The sequence below is a fragment of the Theileria orientalis genome, chromosome 3, assembly GCF_000740895.1.
Source record: "Theileria orientalis strain Shintoku DNA, chromosome 3, complete genome".
In the NCBI taxonomy this organism is placed as follows: Eukaryota; Apicomplexa; class Aconoidasida; order Piroplasmida; family Theileriidae; genus Theileria; species Theileria orientalis.
The window spans coordinates 1,590,983-1,615,990 of NC_025262.1; the positions used below are offsets into that span (position 1 = coordinate 1,590,983).

The 25,008-nt window shown below is 41.8% G+C and overlaps 13 protein-coding genes and 1 non-coding gene across 14 annotated transcripts; 4 read left to right on the forward strand and 10 right to left on the reverse strand.

Moving 5' to 3' along the window:
• Positions 1–101: 101 nt before the first annotated feature.
• TOT_030000712 (methionyl-tRNA synthetase) lies at positions 102–3,234 on the reverse strand (the record flags this gene model as incomplete). Its single annotated transcript, XM_009693457.1, has 3 exons — positions 102–2,535; positions 2,573–2,909; positions 2,985–3,234. 3 exons carry the CDS (start codon positions 3,232–3,234, stop codon positions 102–104), a joined length of 3,021 nt encoding a protein of 1,006 aa, XP_009691752.1.
• A 321-nt stretch (positions 3,235–3,555) lies between these two features.
• On the reverse strand, positions 3,556–4,107 carry TOT_030000713 (conserved hypothetical protein; the record flags this gene model as incomplete). Its single annotated transcript, XM_009693458.1, has 1 exon — positions 3,556–4,107. The coding sequence occupies one exon, from the start codon at positions 4,105–4,107 to the stop codon at positions 3,556–3,558; it is 552 nt and encodes a 183-aa protein (XP_009691753.1).
• A 212-nt stretch (positions 4,108–4,319) lies between these two features.
• TOT_030000714 (hypothetical protein) lies at positions 4,320–5,671 on the reverse strand (the record flags this gene model as incomplete). The annotated part of the gene is made up of 4 exons (XM_009693459.1): positions 4,320–4,417; positions 4,685–4,798; positions 4,985–5,260; positions 5,659–5,671. The coding sequence occupies 4 exons, from the start codon at positions 5,669–5,671 to the stop codon at positions 4,320–4,322; spliced, it is 501 nt and encodes a 166-aa protein (XP_009691754.1).
• Positions 5,672–5,701: 30 nt separating this feature from the next.
• On the forward strand, positions 5,702–5,773 carry TOT_03t000003. The gene has a single exon. It is a non-coding gene; the product is annotated as a tRNA-Gln (tRNA).
• Positions 5,774–5,967: 194 nt separating this feature from the next.
• TOT_030000944 (uncharacterized protein) lies at positions 5,968–6,652 on the reverse strand (the record flags this gene model as incomplete). The annotated part of the gene is made up of 4 exons (XM_009693460.1): positions 5,968–6,108; positions 6,166–6,212; positions 6,281–6,457; positions 6,574–6,652. 4 exons carry the CDS (start codon positions 6,650–6,652, stop codon positions 5,968–5,970), a joined length of 444 nt encoding a protein of 147 aa, XP_009691755.1.
• A 123-nt stretch (positions 6,653–6,775) lies between these two features.
• On the forward strand, positions 6,776–7,000 carry TOT_030000716 (hypothetical protein; the record flags this gene model as incomplete). Its single annotated transcript, XM_009693461.1, has 1 exon — positions 6,776–7,000. The coding sequence occupies one exon, from the start codon at positions 6,776–6,778 to the stop codon at positions 6,998–7,000; it is 225 nt and encodes a 74-aa protein (XP_009691756.1).
• Positions 7,001–7,105: 105 nt separating this feature from the next.
• Positions 7,106–9,604, reverse strand: TOT_030000717 (uncharacterized protein; the record flags this gene model as incomplete). The annotated part of the gene is made up of 2 exons (XM_009693462.1): positions 7,106–7,315; positions 7,367–9,604. 2 exons carry the CDS (start codon positions 9,602–9,604, stop codon positions 7,106–7,108), a joined length of 2,448 nt encoding a protein of 815 aa, XP_009691757.1.
• Positions 9,605–10,206: 602 nt separating this feature from the next.
• Positions 10,207–15,042, reverse strand: TOT_030000718 (conserved hypothetical protein; the record flags this gene model as incomplete). Its single annotated transcript, XM_009693463.1, has 3 exons — positions 10,207–10,446; positions 10,705–14,941; positions 15,026–15,042. 3 exons carry the CDS (start codon positions 15,040–15,042, stop codon positions 10,207–10,209), a joined length of 4,494 nt encoding a protein of 1,497 aa, XP_009691758.1.
• A 549-nt stretch (positions 15,043–15,591) lies between these two features.
• Positions 15,592–15,888, reverse strand: TOT_030000719 (conserved hypothetical protein; the record flags this gene model as incomplete). Its single annotated transcript, XM_009693464.1, has 2 exons — positions 15,592–15,843; positions 15,868–15,888. The coding sequence occupies 2 exons, from the start codon at positions 15,886–15,888 to the stop codon at positions 15,592–15,594; spliced, it is 273 nt and encodes a 90-aa protein (XP_009691759.1).
• A 162-nt stretch (positions 15,889–16,050) lies between these two features.
• TOT_030000720 (conserved hypothetical protein) lies at positions 16,051–16,701 on the reverse strand (the record flags this gene model as incomplete). The annotated part of the gene is made up of 2 exons (XM_009693465.1): positions 16,051–16,265; positions 16,350–16,701. The coding sequence occupies 2 exons, from the start codon at positions 16,699–16,701 to the stop codon at positions 16,051–16,053; spliced, it is 567 nt and encodes a 188-aa protein (XP_009691760.1).
• A 265-nt stretch (positions 16,702–16,966) lies between these two features.
• TOT_030000721 (ribosomal protein L18) lies at positions 16,967–17,916 on the forward strand (the record flags this gene model as incomplete). Its single annotated transcript, XM_009693466.1, has 4 exons — positions 16,967–17,179; positions 17,251–17,488; positions 17,640–17,760; positions 17,856–17,916. The coding sequence occupies 4 exons, from the start codon at positions 16,967–16,969 to the stop codon at positions 17,914–17,916; spliced, it is 633 nt and encodes a 210-aa protein (XP_009691761.1).
• A 239-nt stretch (positions 17,917–18,155) lies between these two features.
• On the forward strand, positions 18,156–21,461 carry TOT_030000722 (conserved hypothetical protein; the record flags this gene model as incomplete). The annotated part of the gene is made up of 2 exons (XM_009693467.1): positions 18,156–21,181; positions 21,290–21,461. The coding sequence occupies 2 exons, from the start codon at positions 18,156–18,158 to the stop codon at positions 21,459–21,461; spliced, it is 3,198 nt and encodes a 1,065-aa protein (XP_009691762.1).
• A 296-nt stretch (positions 21,462–21,757) lies between these two features.
• Positions 21,758–22,029, reverse strand: TOT_030000723 (hypothetical protein; the record flags this gene model as incomplete). The annotated part of the gene is made up of 2 exons (XM_009693468.1): positions 21,758–21,847; positions 21,952–22,029. The coding sequence occupies 2 exons, from the start codon at positions 22,027–22,029 to the stop codon at positions 21,758–21,760; spliced, it is 168 nt and encodes a 55-aa protein (XP_009691763.1).
• A 115-nt stretch (positions 22,030–22,144) lies between these two features.
• TOT_030000724 (uncharacterized protein) lies at positions 22,145–24,385 on the reverse strand (the record flags this gene model as incomplete). Its single annotated transcript, XM_009693469.1, has 1 exon — positions 22,145–24,385. One exon carries the CDS (start codon positions 24,383–24,385, stop codon positions 22,145–22,147), a length of 2,241 nt encoding a protein of 746 aa, XP_009691764.1.
• Positions 24,386–25,008: the final 623 nt, after the last annotated feature.

Consider the following 25,008-nt stretch of genomic DNA (forward strand, 5'->3'; position numbering starts at 1 on the left):
GGTTTCTGAACCAAATGTCTTTACTATAACAAGCCAGAATAGCATCCAATTAATCAAGCCAGCATAGCATCCAACTTAACTTTCGGCGCGGCGACCTGGCCTTACTTGGCAGGCTCTGCGGGAAACTTCGGGTACAGCACCTCGCCCACCGACACCCGCGAGCCCTCCTCCAGGTTGTCGAGGCCCAGCGACAGCTCCCAGATGTTGCTCCTCCGGGGCGTGCCGAGCTTCCTGAAGAGCTCGTCCGAGGACTCGGGGAGCACGGGGTAGAGCATGTGGCCGAGGAAGTAGACGCTCTCGAGCAGAATGCGCAGCACCGAGTCGCGCTTGTCCGCGCTCGGCTCAGCCCACGGGCTCTTCACCGTCAGGTAGTTGTTGAGCTCCCTGAACTTGGCGTTCACCAGGATCAGCAGGTTGTACAGGTCCAGCTTGAGCACGTAGTTGCAGGCCAGCTTCACGAACTCCGGGTAGTCGAAGGGGTACTCCACCTTCGCCCCGTAGGCCGGGACGACGCTGGCGTTGTACTTGTGCGTGAGGTTCGTGATGCGGTGCACGAGGTTGCCGACGTTGTCCGCCAGGTCCGAGTTGTACAGCTCCTTCAGCTGCGCAGTGTCAAAGTTGACGTCCTGGCCGAGGACCGTGCTCTTGATCAGGTAGTAGCGGAACGGCTCCGGGCCCGTGTCCGCCAGGAGCTCCTCCAGGTTAAGCACGTTGCCCAGCGACTTTGACATTTTTCTTCCGTCTGGGCCCTGGATGAAGCCGTGCGCCACGATCCTTCTCGTGAGCGGCAGCTGCATTGAAAGACACATGGTTGCTAGTATCACTGACTGGAACCAACAGATGTCCTTTCCAATGATTTGCAGATCTGTAGGCCATAAAGTCATTTCAGAAAAACACTCACCTAGGCCAGAGGCAGTCATGTAGAAGGAGAGTGCGTCGAACCAGACATACATGACGTGCTTTTCCTTTGGCTCCTCGGGGACTAGCTTTGCCCCTTCCTTGGTTTTGCCTTCGGCCTCTGACGCTGCTGATTTATCTGGGCTGTTTTTACTACTGGCACTGGCACTGGCACCTCCATTGGCACTGCTGTTACTGCTAGTTGTATTGGCATCACCACCAACTTTATGACTAGTATTGGCATCACCATCAACTTTGGTGCTAGTTGTGTTGGCATCGGCACTGCTGTTACTGCTACCAGTACCATGATGGGCACTGCTGTTACTGCTACCAGTACCCTGATGGGAACCAACTTTATGAACGGTACTGGTATTGGCAGTACCAGCAACGCTACTGCTGGCACCGCTATAGACTCCGTCTTCCGTGTGCGCCTTCTTCGTAACGCTTTCCCTGTTCACCAGGTTGTAGTACTTGGACTCGTTAAAGATCTTGTTGTCCTCGTTGTAGCCGAGGTTGACGTCCGCGTTGTAGTAGTCCTCCGTGCTCGCGTCCACGTCCGTGCTCATGCTCGGCACGTGAATGCCCCAGTCGAAGGAGGTCCTCGAAATGCTCAGGTCCTCCAGAGGCTCCTTCAGCCTCGCCAGGATCTCGTTTCTGCACTTGGCGGGCGCTATGAAGTCCGCGTTCGTCGTGATGTAGTTGACAAGCTGACTCCTGTACTTGTCCATCGTGAAGAAGTAGCTCGACTCTGACATGAGGTCGTAGGGCTTGTGCGAGACCGGGTCCTTGTAGTCGGTCAGCTTCGCCTCCGTGTTCGGTATGAACCTCTCCTCGCGCACCGAGTAGTATCCGTTGTACTTGCCCAGGTATATGTCCCCTTTGCTGTGCACGCGCTTCCAGATGCTCTTGGCCGCCTTAATGTGCGCCTCGCTCGTCGTCCTTATGAACCTGTCGTAGTTGACCAGCAGCTTCTTGTATAGGATTTTGAAGTGGTTCGAGTAGTAGTCGCACAGCTCTATTGGAGTCTTGTTCTGCTGCTTCGCCGTCGTCATCACCTTGATCCCGTGCTCGTCAGTCCCCGTCGAGAAGATAACTCTCCTTCCGAAGACCTTGTAGAACCGGCTTATCACGTCACAGAGCACTGCTTCGTAGGCGTGACCCACGTGCGGGTATCCGTTCGTGTACGCTATTGCGCTCGCCAGGTGATACGGCTTCTTGTTCTCCAGGAAGAGCTTCTTGTAGTCGTTCAGACTCAGCTTTTCGTCCTCTTCCAGGTCATCATCCCTTTCTAACCCGGGTTCCCACTCCTTTTCTGCGTCCTCCTTCCCTTCTTTACCCGATCCCATGTTATAGACACTCGACGACTCGGCGCCCTTGCCGCTTCCTTTCAGGGGGCTCTTGGCACTCTCTGACTTTCCCTTGCTTGCGCCATTGGCCTTATCACTCCCTTTAAAACCGCTCAGGCTAGTTGGAATACTGGGACTCAGGATCCCTGTTGCGCTCACTGTTGCGGTACCTTGGTAGTTGAACTTGTTTAGTAGCGAGTTTTTCAGAAGGTGTTTGTGGTGCGTCGCCTGCCTCAGTATGTTCGTGTACTTGCTCAGTGCGATGTTCCGGAATAGCAACCCGTCGATGTACCTACACGTTTAACATTCAGGTCGGTCCGGAAACCTACATGTTCAGTGTTGACAGTAAGAGCTGCGTGAGTGGGCTTTCCAGGTTGTATCTACTCAGGTTCTCCTCGAGGTCGTCCAGCAGCTCCACCAGCTTCCTGTTGGTGCCCACGTAGTTAAAGTTCGAGTGGAACTCAGTGTACCAGTACAGCAGCTCCTTATCTTCCTTCTGTGTGTCGCTCACCTTCCTCAGCGACGGGTAGTAATACAGCAGTATCGGCTTAAGATTAAATACAATGTTCGGCACGAACTCGTTGTCCTTCTTAAACAACAGCAGTAGAGGGCGGAACAGCGCCCTCTTCAAATACTTGAACAAATTTGTGTGGATTATCGAGAAGTCTGAAAACCGATTGACTATTTACTTACGGTCTGAATATAAATACGTTGAGATGAACCTACTAGTTTACGCCGTACCTTGCTGTGATAATGTGCATAGCCTGTTTAACTCGTTATAGAGCTGTTGATACTTATAGCTATTAGCTTCTGACGTGGAATCCTTAAATGTGTCATGATCGTCAGAATCTATATGTATATCCGATAAGTCTTCTGGTATTTTTGATGAAAACAGTGACACTACTGGAGCTGAAGACGCCCAGATTTTAATGAAATTCCGGCACAGGAGAGATTCATTTGACTTATTTAAGATTAACAAGTGATACTCCATTTATCATTTATGAACGAGATGTGATACAACGTGGTAATTTACACCTAAAGAATAAATTGTGTACAAAAGTAGATAAAAAACAGAATTAGGTGTAATCAAGATTGTATGGTATTTATTTCGTATCACGCGGATCGAATAAAACTTAGAAGGTTAACACCATCGAGAACAAAAGTGATATAATAATGTACGTGGTTTGGTAACGTATGGGGATTAGAGTTGATAAACATCAGATTAAATTTTTGGGTAACGCTCTCTTTTCTACAATATGTGCAAACATGAAGGTATCTAATGGGTATTTGGTCTTAGAAAAGATTAACAAATCTAATTGTAGGTGGATCCAATGGCAAGAGCTGAAAGAGCTATTGCAGCTCCGACTGATGTAGCCAAGAAACTATCTGCCTCCAAGCTTGCAATCTTTCCCTTTAAGAATTCCAAAACCTTGATGGTTCCCTCCTTCTCGGCCAACTTGGTGCTGTGGGTGAAGGACGTCTTCTTGTAAAGAGTCTCGAAGTCCAACAAAGTGGTTACCAATCTGGATCCTGCAGTTGCTGCCTTTACTGCTACTGCCTCCTTCTCCTTGTCATCCTTTGCCTTCTTGAACTCAGCTTCTTCCAAGTCAACTATGGTTTTTACCTCAGCGGTGACCTTTTCAAGCTTAGCCTTTACATTGACGACCTCGGCATTTACTTCCTCCTTAGCCTTGCCTTCAAGAGCGTTGGCCTTAGTCTGGATCAGTTCATGCTTGGATTTGGTAACCTTGTCGGCGTGCTCTGCAGCAGCTTTCCACTCAGGGTAGGTACCGGTTTTTTTAGTCTCTTCGGCACTAACAAGGCCTACTGTAAGAAGAAATATAAGAGTTGAAGTGTATTTCATTTTATTTAGTTATTTAGTTAATTGTAGATGATGGTGTTCAGTTTATATTTTGTGATCTGTACCAAAAATGAGACCTGTTGAGTAAAATTGCCATAACGTACTCAATAGTATCGAGATCCGCACACCGGTGTCTCTAGTTAAAACAATATCAAAAAACCGCACTTAAAACACAAGTTACAAAAATATAACTGGTTCGTATTAAATAAAATAGTTTAAAGTTTTAGGAAAACCGACATGATCAGTGGAAAACTAGGAATCCAAAAAGATCGATGTAAAAATCTGAGACAGATGTGCTCATCGAGCTTGTAGACTCAAAATTAACAAATAAAGGCTCGAAATAGGCAAAAAATACATAGATGTGTATGGTAGAATCAGATGTTTAAAAAGAATATTTGTGCCCGACACAACTTAGGATTCCATAAATCAAGAATTCAAAAATTCATAAAAAAGCAGTCTAAAACGTTTATTTATAAACTAACAACTGCTTCTAGAATATTGCACTAAAAATTATGGACCTAAGCTACTGAATAAACTGAATGTTTGGCTTATTAAATTATATGCGATAAAACCAATGTACGGGGAATAAAAATCCCAGAAAGACTAAAAGCTGTGAAGAATTCATGGAATTGCATCTCGTAGTTTGATAGGAACTCCTCTAAGACCTTGAAGGTTGTACTTTTGCCGATTGCCACTACGATCATTTACTAGAGTTCAGAAAACCTTAAGCAGGCCTTGTGTTAAGATTCTACCAAAGCAACTGCATCATTGTTGGAAGAATTTACTAAACCTTTCTTTCTAATTCTCTTTTAGGCTTATTTCTTTTGATTTTCCTTTGTTTTTCTCCTTTTTATAGGTGCTTCGTAAGGTGATTTCTCACCAATTTCCCTATCTTCCTTTACCAAACGCTTCGTGCTCTCCCTTTTGGTTTCAACGTCTTTGACTGACTTCAAAAGGTCTTTCAGGGGTTCATTAACCTTAGTCAACACCTTGCTCCTCTCAATCCTCTCGTGTGTTGCTTTGATTAAATCCTTTAGATCCTTAACGTTTTTACAGCATAGAGATGTCATCCTTAATATATCGAACTTGTTTTCATCCTGAGAGTTTGCTCTTCCGGGTGAGAATCCTATGAGGACTGTTGCAATGATTATTGTGTCTTTCACCGTTAATTTTTTTAATTAAAGTGAAATCTAGATATAATTCCAAAAAAATTAGTGATTTTGCTTAATTAGTAACAACGATATTGTTTAAGTTTTCCAGTTGTTGCGTATAAATTGAATGATCATCTGACATTAGACTAATAGTCCTCCTTTGAATGGATATAAACTAATTGGTATAAAATCAGAATGTTTAAAATAAAATCGCTTATTTTACACAGATTTATGTAAATGTGTAAGATAATTGCAATGGAATCCGGCCTCTAAATTAAAGTTATTGGAAAATTAGTTACATAGTTGTGTTTTATGTGGCAAATTTAAGACTATAACTCTTAATTTAATAAAAACATTTAATTCCCCTAATGTAACTTTAAACTTATTATATATATTAATTAACTATTTGTAAACATATATAAACTTAACTTTTAAGATCCAGGCGAGGTTTCGTAGTGTAGTGGCTATCACCGTGGACTTTGAATCCACTAACCCGGGTTCGAATCCCGGCGAAACCTATTGAATTATTATACTTGGTTTGTTAGTTTTGTATTACTTATATCTGATGATAGCTGTTGTGCCTTATATCTTTCATAATAATGTATTTAATGTCTTGTGTAAGGATTTAATAAAAACCATTTAGACATTTAGTGAAATAAATACACATATTAAGTTTTCTACAATAAAATGTATATTTTAAAAGATGAATACATTAAAAAGCAGATAAAGATTTGATTGTATCCAGAAATTCAGATTCAGTCAGATAAACTGTTTTACACAAAAAGGTCGGAGAATCGTGGTTTAAATGTGGAAATATATACTCCAAAATTATTAAAACTATTTCATGAACACACTAAAAGAAAGTTATCAATTTAATTATCAATAATAATTTAATATGATAGCAACGTACAGTAAACTCCTTTTCCTTAATTAATAAATTGTCCCGATGGCGAAAACCTATAATAAAATATAATAAATAAATGTAGTTGAAATAAAAGTATTTAAATAAAATAAGACGATTGTACATGTACAATAGCCGTGAATGGTCAAGTGTGTTTTATCAGCTTCACTAACGTAGAAGCATTGATGAATTTCATCTGACAAGTATTGATATTTAGTAATGTTCCCCTTCGATATTAAATCGTGAGCCTCTTTTACCAACTCAGGAATAAAATTGTTAACTTCATCTAACAATAAAACATCTAAAATCGTAGTTGTTAATTCATTATTCGTATACAATATTGTTGTTTAAGCTCATTTATGATTAATATCTGTGTATAGAAATGTTTAAGAGTGTATCTAAGTGTAAATGAGTTACTTTGTTCGAGTGTGTTATTGATACTAAAGGAAGATATGATTGTCCTATAATATGAATTCAACCAAGATTCTGAGCTCATTTAAAATTAATTTGGTAATTGTAGTAAAAATATAAAACAATTAGTAAATTATATGGTTTGGTAGTTACATTATACGTTGTGCCTGATAAGTGTTGGAGCCAGTATATGAATGTTTAAATATGGATGGATAAATTTCAACTCAGGGCCAGGCTCTACCTGATTGTTTTGCTGCTCATTTTCGCTTCAATAACGTACGTTATGCTGTTGAGGCCCTTAATCTTTACTTCGTTCACTACCACTACACATTACCTGGATTCCTTGAAAGCGTCCGCTAAACTTACTGGATTCTTCTTTTTCCTGTTTTCGTTCGTGTTAATTGGAGTTGGATCCTATCTCATAGTATCATAATTTTTTTAATTAAGCTTAATGTGATGCCAAGTTAACGAATATATAATTACATGGAATTATATTATTTAAATTAAGTTAAACTATTGATTTCTAGGCATGTAGCTACTAAATCACTGTTTTGTTACTGATGAGAGGGATGCCTGGGATAATGGAAACATTGAGACTACGAGGATAAAACTGTTTGCACAAATGGAGTAAGTTGAATGGCAAATAAAATAAAATGTAGGATATTGAAGTCTGGTTAGTGATGCGATAAGGTGTTAACAACACAGTCGTCAGTGGTTGATGCGATAGTCTCGGGAAGCAGAAGTCGTCCTACTCAATTATTATGTCGATAGTGTCCTGAGAATGAGAATCGTTGAAGACCTCGATCTTGCCGATGTACTGGGAGGCCCAGCCGTCGTCAGTGTTGACAAGGGCAAATAGAGGCCTGGACAGCAAGGGCACGTTGACGTCCACGGTTCCGTAGAAGGGCTTCCACATGGCCATGTGGATGAACTTGAAGTCGGAAACGTGGAGGCCACGGTCTAAATCGGCGATGATGTTTTCAGCAGACAGACTACTACAGAGGAGGATGTGCAAAGCAGTTTTGGTAACAGTGCTAAGCTGAGGAGGCTGTCTTCTCGGAGTGAGATGGGGAACGAGTTGAGCCATGCCAACGCCAGAATCCTGTGAGTCAGAGGGCGTGGGTTGCGCTATATCGCCCCTCTCGTCTTCGGAACTGAGTGAATCGATCTGCAGTGGAGCAGTGAGATCGGAAGCGGAGGTTCTGGTCCAGGAGCCGTTATCTTGCTTGCGATAGGAGGCGAGTCGGTTCAGGCCGGTAATTGACAACTGGCCTCCAGCACGGTTGTAACTGACGAGGAAAGCCTGGGGAATTTGATCGTCCCCTGACTTCCAAACAGTCGATCCTTCGACCTTAACCTCGTTGCAGACGCTCCCCTTCTTAATAATGTACTCGACGTCGCCTAGGTTGTCGCCCTCCTTGACGGTGTACCTGGAGGTGTCGTTGGGAGTGGTGCCCTCGATCAAAATGGTGATTTCCTGAGGCTGTTCGCCTGGAGGTAGGGTTCTGCGCTGATCCCTGGACTTCGGAGCTTGTTGCTGAGGCTGGGGTGGTAGGGTAGTAGTGTGAATAGGCTTGGGTGCTTGGCTAGGAGTGGAAACAGGCTTGGGTTGAGTCAGTTCGGAGATGACGATGTCGTTCTCGTCGTCAGAGTCGAAAATTATGGTGGAGGCTCCAGAGGGATCTGCAGCGGAGGCACTAGCAGGAAGGGCGGCCTCTTCCCACTTGTCGTCAGCCACCTTGTTAAAGACCTTTGAAACGTCGTCAAGACCTTTGAAGATGGTTACCTTATCGGACTCAGCAACGACCTTTAGGCAATACTGGCTCTCATCGTCGGTTTTCCAAATGTCAACCCACTCGTTGTTGAAAAGGCACCTGACGTGGTTGAACATAAATCCAGATTTAGCTGTAAACGTTCTAACACCGTTTTCGAGCTTGTTGGAGTAGAAGTAGCAGGTGTGCTCGTAGTTGATGTTGACAGACTTGGCGTTGACCTTGGTGATGTCAATTTCTTTCCAGGGTTGGCTCTTGGAGTCCTTCATGAAGACGCGCTTCTTATCGCCACTCATGTGAATGGAAATAGCCTTGGCGTCGTCGTTCATGGTGTCGACTTCGAGCTTTTCAGCATAATTGCTGAAGTCGCCAGCCCTCCAAATCTCAGCCTTGTCGTCCTTAACCATTTTGAAGGCGTTGTTGTCCTTGGGAGTATAGGTAATGATTTTGCCGTCCTTTTCGAAGTTAAACTTTCTGCCAGACTTAGTGTCGGACTTAAGGTTGATATCGATACCGTTTTTCTTCTTGGGCGGAGCTGAGGAACTGGGCGCTGGATCAGCTTTTTTGGCTGACTGACTATCGCCAGAACCCTCGCCTGGCCATTTGCCGTCAGATCCCTTCTCAACCACCTTTTCAGTGCCGTCGGGTAAATGGATTGTTACTTTGTTGCCGTCGTTAACGACCTTGGTCGAGAACTGGCTCTCATCATCAGTTTTCCAAAGCTCGATCTTGTTGTTGTTGACATATTTGTTGGCAGCGTTGAAGGCGAAGCCCTCCCGGGCTATAAATGTTCTGACGCCATTGTCAAGTGTGTTGGTGTAGAAATGGCTATTGGTGGGATAATCGACGTTAATTGACTTAGGAGTTACTTTCGATTTGTCAATTTCAGTCCAAGGCTTGCCGGTGCCACTTCTGATGAAAATCCTTGAGCTGTTTTCATCTAGGTAAACAGTGGCAGCTCTGCCGTCACCCATAGTTTCCACTTCCACCTTGGCGGAGAAGCTGGCATCGTCACTGGCCTCCCATATAGTGGTATTATCTTCCTTGAGGATTTTAAAACCGTGACCTTCCTTAGCGGTATAGGTTGAAAATTGCTCGTCCTTTTTATATTCAAACTTGTCGGTGGACTTGGTGGCCGATTTTATGTTGAGATCCACGGGTTTTTTGGACTCGGCAGGCGGACCCGCATCGGGGTCAGTTAAAACAAATTTTTTCCAGAAAAGTAGGATATATACTAGCGATTTAAATACGATCCATATATACATTTAAAATATTGACAATGAGCGCCAATTTCGGCAATTTTCCAGTATGCATGGGGATGGGCCGAAAGAGTTGTCACCCAAAAGTGCGTAAAATCGCCCATCTTCCTATGCATGTGTAAATTGCACTGATCGGAAACGCCCTGATTTAAATAACGAAACTGGTATAAAGTCGATTTGGTTGAAATCTGAGGACTTCTTGGACGCTAGACAGTCGCCGAACACACCTGCAATTCACAGCAAACGTATAAGTGATGTGTACGGTGCATAAGTAGGTAATGTAAATCTTTAAAATACTAGATTGATTGCGAAGGCAATCCTAAAGCACAAGGACTATTTTACACAGTAACGCCGAAAAGCGTTACAACGTTAAAGCTGCACTCTGGTCGTTGGGCTCGAACGACTTTAAAAATCGCAGGACCAGAAACATATTTAAACACTCCGCAGCGTCAAAAACTGCACAGGACGAGCGGTCTGACTCAGCCATGAAATCCTAAGTCAAGGAGACCAGGCCGTGTTGACACCCAATATCAACCTGTTTTTCATTCTCCGTTACCGTGAGCACTAGCGAGTTTAGCATTATAATGATTAACAGCAGCAGTGTTGGCTCAAGAATGAGGTGGAGCTCCGTTTCTAAGCTGAGTTTGCCCGGCCTGAGCCGGCTGTGCCTGGGCAGAATGCCGAGCTTTACTCCTTTTGGGAGTTGCGTGGGCCTGTTGACCTTGAGCATGATGAACTGGCTGCTGCTGGTATGCTGTATGAGCGCCTGGATACTGCTGAGCCACACCTTGCTGTTGGACTCCCGGGTATTGCTGTTGTTGCTGATATGCAGGAAATTGCTGTTGCTGCTGATATGCCGGAAATTGCTGTTGCTGCTGATATGCCGGAAATTGCTGTTGCTGCTGATACATTTGTTGTTGGTACTGCTGCTGCTGATACATTTGTTGCTGTAACCGCTGTTGCTGCTGGTAAGCCTGTTGCTGCTGTAGTTGCTGTTGTTGGTACTGCTGTTGTTGGTACTGAAGTTGTTGTTGCGACTGTTGCTGCTGGTAAGCCTGTTGTTGAGCAGAAGTTGGTTGAGTCTGGGCTGGCTGCTGAGCCACAACCTGCTGACCGGCTGTATGGGCGGTTTGCTGTTGTGACCCGCCAGCGACCTGAGCCTGTTGACCAGCAGCTGTAGTTGCTGTAGGACCTGCCTGAACAGTATAACCGGCGGCTGCTAGAGCGGCTTGATACTGTTGCATGGTCATATAAGTATAAACCACAGTACCTTGCGCAGTCATAACGGGAACTATATAAAGCTGAGCAGCAGTAGCCTGAGCAGGTTGCTGTTGTTGGGCAGTAGCCTGAGCAGGTTGCTGTTGTTGAGCAGCGGTCTGAGCTGGTTGCTGTTGAGCAGCAGGAGTCTGAGCAGCTTGCTGTTGAGCAGCAGGAGTCTGAGGAGCTGCTGGAGCCGGCTGCTGCTGTGCTGGCACTGCAATTTGAGCAGCGGGAGCCTGGTAACCGGGCTGTAGAGGCGGGACGAGGCCGTTTGCTGTTGTGGCAGCTGGCTGCTGAGCCTGTGCCGCAGGTTGAGCAGTGGCTGTAGCAGGTGTAGCAACTGGTTGAGCAGGTGTAGCCACTGGTTGAGCAGGTGTAGCCACTGGTTGGGCGGGTGTAGCAACTGGTTGGGCAGTGGCTGTAGCAGGCGTAGCAACTGGCTGGGCTGTTGGTGCAGCAGGTGAAGCAACTGGTTGAGCAGTGGCTTGAGCAGGCGTAGCAACTGGTTGAGCAGTGGCCACAGCAGGTGTAGCAGCAGCTGTTTGCTCTGACGGCTTCACGCTTGGGTCAGCAGGAGTCGCGTCATGAAGACGCATATCATCGTCGGACACAATATCTGGAGTTCGTTCCTGAGTCGATGGGACAACTTGGGCCTGCGGTTGTGGTTCGTCTGGAGTTCCTGAAGGCGGCTGTGAGCTAGGAGTGTGTTGCTGGTCTTCAGGGGACGAAGTTGCAGAGGTTGCGGGCGTCTGTGCAGGTGTGGTGGCACTGGCGCCCTCTGTTTGCGATACATCTTGGTCAGCACTCGGAGTCGCTTTAGAAGCGTCGACGTCTACTTTAGTTGAAGTGGTTCGATCGTCTGATTCCTGTGCTGTTTTATCTGCGGATTGCGTGTCAGCAGAAACCTTTTCTGATTGTGATGTCGGTTCCTCGGAAGCGGAGGCGGACTGTGGCTGTTCAGGTTCTTTTTCAGGAGTTTCGGTTTTAGTCTTTTCTTCTGGTTCAGCTTGAGCTGTCTGTTCTGGAGCAGGAGAAGCCTCCTTAGAGACTTCTTTTGTTAAATCGGGAGATTGAGCTATTGGTGTTTCAGCTGCTGGTTTGGCGGCTGGAGTAGATTCTGGAGGAGCTTTAGGCTCGGCTTCATCTGCTGGTTTGGCTTCCGGGGCAGGTTCTGGTTGAGTCTCTACTTTGGCTTCCGGGGCAGGTTCGGTCTTAGGTTCTGCTGGGGTAGCCTCAGCTACAGGTTTAGGCTTGTCAAGATCCGCTGGTTGTTTAGCAGTGTCTGCCACTCCCGCTTCTTTGGGGCAAGAGTCTGTACCCTTGACCTCTGCGGCCTTGGCACTTGTTTCTGCATCCTTAGAACCTGATTCTGGTTGCTTATCTTTATCGGTTTCGGGTTCAACTGCCGGTGATTCCTTAGCTTTATCAGTCGTCTCGGAACTAGCTTCTGCTTCCTTGCCGACATCAGTTTTTTGGTCACTAGAATCTGTTTTATGTTTACCGTCTTCAGCTTTTTGGTCGCTAGAATCTGTTTTAGGTTTACCTTCTTCAGCATTTTTGTCAGAAGAATCAGATTTTGGTTTACCCTCTTCCTCATCGTCTTCGTCCACAAAAACGATATCATCAAAAGTTGTAGTAGCCTTGGGCGGAGTAGCCTTCGCTTCTTCACCCTCACTCGCTTTACCAGAGACTAAAACTTGAGTTTGTTGATCTCCTGACCCATCTGCTCCTTCCACTTGTTCAATTGTTTCTGAAGCTGAATCACCAGCTTGAGCACCTTCATGTGACTGGGCGGCTTGTTGAGCCTGGACTTGCTTTTTAGCTGCGGAGAGATCAATTAGGGACCTGGATTGTCCAATTACTAAGGCGATGGTTGTGTCTCTTAAATAACCAATTATCCTGGGATAGTTCTTGCCATATTTCGATTCATTGTGTATCCATACAGAAATACCGTGGTATTTAATCTCTCTGCACTGAACTCCTATTTTTAACTCGAATATAAACTGGTCGTCGTTCTCGCTATTGTCACGCACCTCGTACTGACTCGCGTTTATCTCGACGCTGTTCGTGTTGTCTATCGGATCAAACGAGTAGAATCGAATGAACAGGGGCCTGCATAGCCAATCCCCATCAGCTTGCCTTTCGTAAACGAATGGCACAGATAGGAACACGAAGACCTTACGTGTGTGCCTGTACGAGATCCTCGACGGATACTTGGCCCCGTGCACGTCGTAGTAGTATTTCCACACAGTACTGTTGTCGAAAGTGACCAAGTTACATTTTGTCCCTGCTCTTATGTCGTAGTTAAATACATCCTTGCATGGACTCGTGACCAAAAGCGAGTTATGTGGAATGTCGATCGACTTCTCGGCATCAGAAGGATCGACCATAAGTAACTTGAACTCTGGTGGGAAGTCTTCAGTCTTAAGGGGCTGCAGTCCACTTGCCGAATGCTGAGGCATATTAGTGTCTTGCTGGGCTTCGGTGGGCGCACCTTCATCTTGTGGAAGCGGCTTCGGCACGAAAAGCTTTGTGCTAACTTCTGGGCTTTTAGGATCAGGGACAATTTTGTAGTCAGGGTCCGCTTCATCGTCGTCATCGTCCTCCGGCTCTTCACTTTCGTGGAAAAACACTCTCATACTTGGTTTCCCTTCAGTATCGGTTTCAATAACTACCTTGTGCGAGTATACTGGATCCGGAGGCGGTTTCCCCTCCTCCACTTTAACTTCGGGGGGCCATACGGCCTTCGAATTCCTCCAGATCTTGTCAATTAAGAACCCAGATCTGCATATATATTTTTCACGACGTTTCTTCTCATTTATTTTGTATATAATCTCGGGAGTTGAGTGCTTGACATTGACGTTAGCTTCAATTAAGTATACGACAAACACTTCAGGCTCGGGTTCGAATGTTATGTTAGACACCTCTCCATTTATGTGATGAATGAGAGCCCTTTCCTCGTTAATGATTTGCACCTTGTTCGCATAGAGCGACTTGTCGAGTGTGTGCCAAATGATGCTTCTGTGCTGTCTAACTAGTTTAAACAGGTATGCGTATTTAGCAGTGTAAGTTTCAGTTTTTCCCCTTCTCAAGTAAGAGTATCTATAGTTGTTCTCTCTGAGGTCAATCCGGAGCGCCAGGGGGTACTTGTTTGACACTGACGGGCTTATGAGCCTGTGTACATGTTGTGCCAACTTTTCGCACTCCTCCTTCAAATCGTTTAAGTCTTTCGTAAACCTAGCTACCAAGTCCACCAATTCCGCCTTATCTTTAGTCTCGAGTTCTTGTCTCAACTTCTTTTCTTCTTCTTCTTTATCCCGAAGATATTCTGATTCCTCGGGGGTTGACACTATTTTAGGAAACACTTCTTTAGTTCCTTCTTCCTTAGGGCCTTCAGTTCCACTTCCCTGTTGTTCTTGAACCTCACCTTTAGGGCCTCCTTCGCTTAAAGCTTCGCCTTTTGGGCCTCCTTCAGTTGTATCATCTCCTTTGGGGCCTCCATCAGTTGAATCTTCACCTTTGGGGCCTCCATGAGTTGTGTCATCGCCTTTCGGTCCTCCATCTTCACCTTTCGGCCAACTTTCAGAAGAATCAAATTCTTTAGACTGAGAACCTTCGGCTGAATCGGCTACCACAGGGGGAATATGTGTTGCAGTGGAAGCAGGCGCGGCAAATGAACTAAGATCAATTGACTCAACTGTTGTAACAGTGAAGGATCTTGAACCTTCACTAGATACGACACTAGAACCACTGGGACTACCGGCGCTACTGGAAGAACTAGTGGCACCGGGACTAGCTGTACTACTGGAAGCACTAGTGCCACTGGAACCAGCTGAATCAGCACTGGTAGCACCAGTGCCACTGGAACCAGCTGAATCAGCACTGGGTGGACCAGGGGAGTGAACTGGAGCAGGCACGGAACTTTCAGAGTCAGAAGGGGAAGACGAGGCGGAAGGTAGCGGTATAGAAACTATAGTACCTGAATCTGGAGGAGATGTCTCTTCTGGCGGGTTGTTGTTGTTGTTATTTATCTGGTTAACAACATCATATCGGCTAGATACCTCACTGTTTGAAAATGCTGGGCTTAAATTAAAAAATACTAACGCATATAAAAAAAGTAAATTAAACAAATTCCCAAAGTTCATTCAAATTGCTGTTTAAATGAACAGGATTTCTTTAATCATACTTCCTTTATACGTGCTAATAATTTATCATTTAACCTCATAAAAACAAATAAATATACATTTTTTTAATATTATACATAAAATCAAACATGGAAACCATGTTATTTTAAACAATCCATTGAGAAATCCCCAAGGGCTGCCTAATCCGTTACACATCGCCCATGCATGGGGACCTCACTCGATTTATATATGGATTCCACTTGGCATTTGTTAAAAAAATGTGTGATTCAAAATAAAATTAATTTTATAGTTCATTTTTCTCTATGATTCTGAGAATATATAAACACTTGAATATATACCGATTTTGCCCTGTTACACATTAGACCAATAAAAATTACTCGTAGACTACCTAATATTTCGTTGAATCCCCAAACTGGAGTTTAATTGTTTTTTAATTTTAGTTTCTCTGTAATTTTCTTAAAATTTTGCTTCTGATCACTCAAATTTAATGGTTCCCACTTATCGAGCAGCCTTGCATATATTTTTATTTACTTATTTGGGCTCTATATACACCCCTTGAGTATACGTATATAGCTAATTTGATTTGTTTTATTTAATCACCTTAATTATGTTTGCTATTTGTTCCCGTATTTTTTTATCGTCTATGTTCGGGTGTCTATGATGCATTTCCAAATGTTTCATTATTTGCTTCGACCTTCCCCAATTAATTCCTGTGTTATCTCGCAACGACATCATTAGGGTTTTCCTAGAGTCCAGAATCAGCCCTTTTGTTTCCCTCTGTTTCCTGGCGTTCTCCAGCGATAGTCTCTGTTGCAGTTTCGCCTCCTTGTAGTTTTTACTCTGTATTTAGTCTTATTTTCAAACTGATAATTCAGTTTCCAACATTATTTTTTATTTATTATCACTAAAATGAACTAATTGTCTTAATAGCTAGCAATTACGGCTATATGTACTACACATTCCAATGTTACTTATTATTAACTTACATTTTTAATGCCATATGGCACTAATGGTACGTATTTTTTAGCGAACAGTAGAATATTTGATTTATTCATCATCTGAGGAGTATCCTTCGATCAATGCCTTACTGCTTCTGCTGTCCCCTTTACTGGCACTATCAGTGCCTTCTTTACTCTTGCTACTGTCAACACTTGTGGACAATTTAGTTGTTATTATTGCTTTCGCTTTCCCCTTATTGCTATCACTGTTAGATTTATTATCTTCTTCGAAAAATGACCTTGGCTTCCTTGCAACTTTATTATCTACACATCCATTGAATACCTAGTATTGTTAAATAAAAGTGTTTAAAACACATTTGATTGTTGTTCGGAATATTTTATTGTTACCTGGTGGTTGAATATTATCCTCGGCATTATCTTTAAGTACTCTCGATTGAACCTTCAGTAACTCCCGCTTGTATTCTTCATCCTGTTTCAATCTCCTTTTCCAGTTTTTTTCTTGTTTTTCCTCCAGTTGATCATAAAATTCAATATCTTCCGGAGTTATTCCAGAAGTTATAACGGTTCTTTGTACGTCGTTTTGGTCCTCGTAGTCTCTATCTCCGTGTAACACGGGGGAAACTGGTCTATTCAAAATACCAGGAAGGTTTTGTTCCCTTAAAATTCGTTCAGATGTATTTGTGTTTACAGTTTTATCTATGGAAGGTTTAAGATTAGAGCTGGGACCCGAAAGGGTCATTTTTCAACAGTAAAGAGTTAAAACATTGTTTTAAGGAAATTTTTAAATCAAAATTTATTTTAAATAGTTTACAAATTTAATTGAAACAAACATACAAAAATAATTAGTACAAATTACAATAAAGAAACATGAAATTAAGTATTATTTGTTAAGATACAACACCACACATCTTAACATATATTTTACTTATATTTGTAATTTTATATTTATTTTTTAAACTTTTGGTTAAAACAAATAAAGATGTGTAGTTGTTTCAGGATTTATAATGATATTAATTGTAATTTTGACACTTGGATTGGCTGACACATTCACACATAGTAAGACTAGTTTATATCTAAGTGAACCTTTAAGAAATTTAAGTAAATCTCGTCTTTTACTTGAAAGAAAAATATTTGGTCCCCAAGACTCTTTTGAATTGTTTTTGTCCAAAAGAAGTATACTAAATGGCTACCCTAAACGTAGAAAAGAATATAAAAGAGTATCTTGTACTAACAATTAGTTTTATTTTTACATTATGTACCTTTAAATAGTTTGTTTATTAATATTTAGCCTCATTGGTATGATTCATTTGAAGAAGAAGTTGAGAAGGAACCACTTGGACCTTACTGTAGTAAATTAACTAAAGATGTAATAGAAGGTAAAAGAAGACTGAGACTTACATTGAAAAAAACGAAGAAACAAATGTATGCAACAATCTTCGACGATGTTACCAGAGAAACACTGTGTTTTGTAGCAACCAACTTCAAATACCTATCGCACATTTTTGGGACAGTTCCGACAAAAAATCGTATAAGTTATATACATTTGAAAAATTATTTAAAAAATATGTATATATGAAATTGTTAAATAAATATCGTCATGACTGTTAGATGTGTAAATTATAAACCAACATTATTAGATGTGTTTAACAATTCTAAGCTAATAAAATGGTAATTTAGCAAAAATTCTAAGGAATAAAGGAGGAAACATAAAAGCAGCATATGAATTGGGAAAATTAATTGGAAAACAGGCGTTATCAAGAGGAATTTCAAAAGTGTTCTTTGATCGTGCTGGATACAGGTAAACCATGGAAATTTAGATAAAAAATAGTTAAATTTAGTAAATTATAACTAATTATGTAAAATTGTATGTGAAAAAACGATAAATTGATGTAGATACCAAGGAAGAGTTGAAGCTCTAGCAATAGGAGCAAGGAAGGTCGGACTTGAATTTTAAAAAGATACACAATAGACTTATATGTATAAATAGGTAAAATAAAAATGTTTCGTAATAGTTATGATGGTGAAACGGATGGTAAATGGAAAGATGTTAATTTTTGAAGGATTCTGACAAGGTGCAGAGGGGTGTGTAAACAGTAACATAAGAGATGAGTAATATAATGAACAGTGTACACAGTAGATTTATGTTTTATTTAAATTTGTAAATGTGATAAGGGAGTTTTAAGGCCATCAAAAATGACGGAATCAAAAAAAAAGTATAAATCCCAATCACCTTCCAATCCCACTCTAAAAGATAAAAGCAGTGAAAAGAGAAATGAATTAGAGGGAGATTTTGATGAAAAGATAGTAGACAAATTTAATAAAAGGAATGTATATAAAAACAAAGGTGTTTTAAACAGAGAGTTGAAAGGAAACGCACATCTTGTACACATTTCGAAAGATTTAAATGTAGTTTCACCAAAAATTGATGTAAAAAAGAGAATAAATGTAGTAGAATCAGATTTAATTTCAAGAGAGAAGGGATTTAATAGTTTAGTAAGTAAAAATAGTGAAAACAATGCACAATATAAAGCAGTAAGTAACATACAATCAATATTGTCGGAATGTGAGCCAAAAAGGACAGTATTAGTAAGTAATAGCAGTAAAAAGGGATACGATGCCGTAAAAAACTATAATATCCACAATAATAGTAACTATAGCAACGAACAGCTGAAACAAATAATAAAACTAGGAAGAGCGAACCTGAACGTAGTGAAGGATTTTAGGAGGGATGCGCCAGTGTCAAGGCTGCCAATAATGTACAAAGATGACGTCGAAGCGTTGTTGAGCAGAAAACCAAATTCAGTGAGAAATTTTGTAAATTCGTTGAACAAGCAACTGAGCAGTTACACAGACTGCAATAGCAAGTACAGAGAAGGAGGGAACAAGGGAAACATGGATAGAAACAGTAGAAATAATAGCAGCTGCAGAGGCTGCACGTGTAGAAAATTGGATGAATGCAGTTTTGCAAGTAAAGTTCAGAATAGTGGAGTTAGAGGACACTACGATGAGTGCAGAGAGTACTCTGGCCTCGAGAAATATTCTCCACAATCGCTAAATTTAACGCTAAACAGAAGCGGAGGTGACTATGGGCCTAATTGCAGCAGAAATAATAACGTTAACCTAGTGGACTATGGTGGTGACGGTAAAGGGGACTGTGACGACAGGGAACTTGGACCCAGAGGACCGCAGGAGGATGAAATGATGACGTACAGAAGTAACACGTTTGGAAGCTTCGCAAGAAGAAGTCCGATGTCGAACTGCGCAAAAAGCGCGTCTGACCTGTGCGGAAGTGTAACGAGTGACTTTGTATACAGCAGAAACCCGTTCTACCACGAAGGCGGTGCTAGCAATTACATGCCAGGACACAGTGAGTTCAACTACGTCACCGGTGACAGCAGAGGCTGGGATTACAGGAGCCAGGATGGCAGCAGTTACAACCACAGAGTCGACGACGCCGAAAACTGGAATTGCAGAACGGAACGAGTGATGAGTATTGGCACAAATGAGTCGGAGGGATACGGGGGATTGGCGATGGACGGGGGCTACTACAACTTCAGCAGCTACTTCAACAGGAACTTCAACAACGGATACGAAGGAAGCTGCTACGAAGAAGGAGTCGGGGAAGGGGAGGCCTTTAAAAACGCAAAGTTGACGTCTAGAACGAGCCTAACTGGAGTAAACTCAGACGAGTACGAGGAGCACTACTGCACAGTCAACGCTGACCTCGACGGCAAGAGTGGAGAAGAAAGGGCAGACACCGTTAGGAAGAATAGGAAGTTGGGCGACTTGATATTCAGCAAAAGGTTCCTGCAGTCGTTTAACACTCTGCCCGAGGGGGTAAACCTGGTGATCGACACGCCAACATCGCAAACGTCAAGCGAAACGCACCTGAACACGGCCGGCGCACTGGAAAGCACGAGCAGGCTAGACAGCGTTACTGGCAGGCGAGTGGAGCGACAACGTGTGTTGGAAGGTACCAATGTCGGCAGTAGTTCGGTAGGCGGGTCTACAAGGCTGAAGATGGCCCGGAGGAGCAAGGCCGAGAGAAGATCGATGAGAAGCGAAAAGGTGGTGGTGAACAGCGTGAATCTGATCAAGTCAGGCTGGGTGTGGGTGCAGTCGTCAAGAACCAAAAACTGGGTTCCGAAGTTCGTAGTGCTCTTCTACGATGCAGAAAAGACACAGTACACGTCGTTCCCATTCGTGACAGGGACGTCAAACGGAACAACAGTTAACGCAGCGAATAGAACCGGTAACAACAGCGACAACGCGCGGACAGCCTTAAACGCTGGAAGCAACAGTGGGAACAATGCGTCCAGCAAGCAGACAAACTATAACAGGTATTTTGTGGGAGATGTCGGAACGAGTGATGGCTTTTGGAGAATATATCAACTGTACACGCAAATAAACCCGAGGCTGCACCTGAACACTAGCAACATCGTCAACATGGCGAGCTCAGGCAGGGCGAGCGTCGACGACATGAACAAGCTCATAGAGGACAACAGCGCAATATACCTGTGCATACTGAACCACGAGCCTGACAACTACTACGAGACCATAAGGAACGGAAACTACCTGCAGCTGTACACAGTGGACACCAGCGTGGCCCCCTTCCTGAGAAGCTTCAACTCATGCTGGCTCTCGCGGCTCCTCTCGAGGAGGATGAAGGCGAACCTGGAGCTGATAATAATATCGCTGACCGACAACTACGAGTTCTGCTTCGTGCCGCTTTGCGCAGCCAAGTTGAACGCGACGGTCAGTTTCACGTACGAAATGGAGCTTGCGAACAAGAACAAAATAAACGACGAGTACGACGGGTGGATGTTTAAGCTCTGGGAGTATTCGCTGAGGTCCCTTGACTACCAAGTGTCAAGCAACGCGGGAGCAGACGGGAGTTTCAGACTAATGTTAAACTCAAAGGCCAACGGCGTGAACTGCGATCGCAACGGTGTTGATGCACAAAGCAGTTTTGCGAGTGGCAGTCAGAATGGTGTCACTGTGGACAGCTCAGTCTTCAGCGCCTCAAATAATGCCTGCTTCAACTCCAATGCTAATAAGTCTACCGACATTGTTGTGAGTAACACTGATGCCAGTGTTGGTGGAGATGATAAGACCCTGTTGGCCAAGTGTTACGAGTACATTTGCAGTTTCTTCTTGACCACGACGCCGAATAAGCTGCAGACCGATGACCCAAAAAAGGACCCATCGAATTTTAGAACGTGTGTTACCACAGTACTGTGATACAACACTTATTGATACTTGTTGATATCTATAATTTACACTATGATCTACTAATATCTTACCTACGTAAACTAACATTGATTTAGGCACATCATCAAGTCCATAAACAGTAACAAATCCGCTGACAATGACCATACGTCCAGAGATGAGAAATCTAACAATTTACCCTCTCCAAAAAACTTTATAAATTGGATTGATAAGTACGGCTTCGACGACTTATCGATAAAAATGAACATGTACACCTTGATTAAACGTTGAATCGCGTGTATAATCTTTTATCTTATACACACCTATACTGTTACAAGTACGTTTAACACAGTGTTGGCATTAATAAATTGATATTAATATCATTGACATTAGTATAATATATAAGTATTGCTACCACAAGTACCATTAGCATATGTAACATGTAATATCGATTTTATAAAATTGTGTCTCGATCATGAGAACAACCATATTGAGTGAACCCGTGTGTTGGTTGGTTTGTGTGTTGATTATAACCTTTGGTACAAAGTGCCAGTGGTATGTTTTGATGCGTCTCAAATGTGTTTTACTTATGTCATGATGCGATTGTTATTGATTTGTTTGAACTTAAAGCTCATCAAATCTCTAGTATTTTGCGATAGTGGATACAACATTTCAGTCTAAAACTATGTTAGTGACAAACTGCATTGGTTATGTAACAAAAATATGATTTGTAAAACTGCGATTAGAAGGTGTTATGAGTACATTTTAGGCTAGTATTGACGTTAAACGTTGAGTGTGTCAATGTCAAAAACAATTGCTCTGGGTTGGTTTCGCTGTTATGGAGGATGTTTATTGTCATTTGATGGGCTATGCGGTTACAAATTGTGAACTTGGATTATTATCCATCAACAATATTACCACATGGGTACCATGTTCGGCTTTTAATTGACTTTATTGATATTACATTGGAATAACTAGGTGGTAGATTGGTCATCAGTAACATTGAAAACCTTCTCCTCACCGTTATACATAAGGATCTTTACCTCGGGGGTATCTTCAGACCCACTCACTTTAACCTTTAAGCCATATTCATTGGCGCCCTTAGATTCCCAGACTTTCTTCTTTCCAGTGATCACTTTAATAAATCCTACGTTATGTTTAGCGGTATATGTAAAACCATTGTCCTCTGTGGTGTATTCGAAGTATAACGAATTTTCGTTTCTTTTAATATCCAAATTTAATGGATTAAACTTCCTATGCCACTCATCAGAATTTTCCTTCTTTTCAAAACGCTTAAGGTTTTCGTTTAGCAAATACACATCAAAGTATCTATTTTCTTGTTGTAAATTCTTGTATAACACGATCTTCGACACAACATCTTCTGGGTAATCTGGCTCATAAATCTTTTTATTACCTATTTTAACCAACCCACATATCATGCCTGTTTTTATGGTAAATGTGATTTCAAAATTCTGGGAATCGCATTGGAAATAGGAGGTGGAAGAAGTTGATAATATATCTAATTCAAAGAATTCGATTACCTTATATCCGTCACCATCCTTGATACAGGATGCAAAAAATCCTTCAAAATTAATCAATATCTTGGAACCATCCTTATTGTATGACAATTTGAGTGGGTATTTATCTCCATGATTATTGGAGTCATGTTTCCACAATTCCTTGCCCTTATGTGTAACCTTGACAATCTTTACATCTTTAAAATTAAAAAGGATCGCATTGTCCTGATCGGTTATATCAAAGGTTGTAAGGGCAATTTCTTCAATATTATTGTCAGAACTCTTGCTATACAATTTAAAGTCAAATAGATGTTCGTTTTTCAATTTGCCATCATCACCCTTGGTATAGACCACAAATAAATCATCAAAAAATAGTGCCAGTTTATCAGGAACATATTTGAGTAGTTTAGGATATTTGCCGTCAATCTTACTGTTATCGTGTTTCCACAATTCATCGACCTTATGTTTTACCATTGCACATTTATGTTCATCCTTGAATTTAAACACGTGCTCATTGTCTTGATTTATTAAATCGTAGGCTGTAACACCCATTTCCTTCAAATTATTAGATTCCATGGAAAACAGTTTAAAGTCGAAACAACTCTCATTACCCAATTTCCCATCAACATTTTTGGTATAAACCACAAATGTATCGTCGAAACTCAGTGCCAGTTTATCAGTGGCGTATTTGAGTAGTTTAGGATATTTGTCTCCATGTTTATCACTATCGTGTTTCCACAGCTCCTTGCCCTTATGTTTGACCTCCTCAAGCTTAACTTCATCTTTAAAGGTAAAAAGGAATTCTTGGTTGTCTTGAGTTAATTCATAAGCTGTGGCATCTAGTTCCTTCAAGTTATTAGTATCTTTAACATACAATTTAAAGTCAAATAGATGTCCTTCATCCCATTTGGCCTCTTCATTTTTTGAATGAACTATAAACGCGTGTTCGAAGTTAATAGACATCTTATCGGGCCAGTAGTATTTGAGATCTTTAGGATATTGATCGCCATGTTTACTTTTGTCATGTTTCCATACAGATGCCTTATTAAGAAGGATTTTGACTGAATCTGCTTTTTCTATACTCCTATGGATAAACTTGACTTCAGTACACTTTGTGTTATCGTTGAACTTAAATCTAAATAAGTCGTTGTCATGATTCTGTGTGTATTGTGTGGAAGTAAGTTCAGTTAATGTATTGGAAGCATCGTTCCCATATACTCGGATATCGGAGTCTAGAACATATTTGCTGTCTGCCTTGGTAAAGTGTCTGTGGTTGGTACCGGTAAATATTGTAACTTTACTCATGTTTGAGCATGAACCTGTTCCATCTCTAACAACTGCAGTGGCATAATCTGTAGGCTCTTTTGTATTCCACACTTCATCTACTGTGTTGGAACAGCAGCTACCAGACTTCTTAACTGATGAAAATCCGTACCCAGATTTAGGTGTGTATTTGGCAGACCCGTCTTTCTTAAGGCACTTATAATTATCTTTTGATTCAGTGTTTTTAACATCTAGTTCGATTGACTTTAACTTAGTATTTTCAGAGTCGGATGTGGTATGATAACCTGAACTAGAACAAGACTGAGTTCCACCTCCGGATGAACCCAATTCATTTTTAGCATGTACCACTAAATTCCTCACTCTTTGCGATATGGAGTAGGTAATTATGAATGCCACAAGTGTGTACAATCTCATTTACACCTATATTGAGTAAAGAGATCTTGGACAATCTTTGGGTATATGACTTGGATTAACAAGAAATATGTAATGTTTGAGGATTAATCAGTGTAAAAATTGTATAATAATTTAAATGGTATATTATACGAATTCTACGGGGACTGTTTTCTAAGACAATCATAAGTTTATGTTAAAGCTACACATATCCACATCTAATTACCCCTAGTTGCGTAAATGACATATCAGTAAGTGAGTTGTTGTGAAGACGCATCAAATCGAAAGTGTGTTATAATCTTTAATGATACCTAGTGTGAACGTTGTTAGACAATATTATACAAAGAGTTCATAATAAATTTATTAAATAGTACAGCTGTATTAATCATGCAACAGTTAAGATCGTATTGGTGTTATCAAATACAAATTGTTAAAATTGGTCAGTGATGAAAGAATTACATACTACATTGGTTGACTATATAAATTAAGATTTAGAAATATGCTACAATTAAGGGTATTTTAAACATACTAAAATCAGATCTAGTTATACAAGTGTGACTTGAGTCTGATTCTAAAATTTAAAATACACCAACATGATCATAAATGATTAAAATGGATGCATCAGATGGGGATAATTAACACGTATA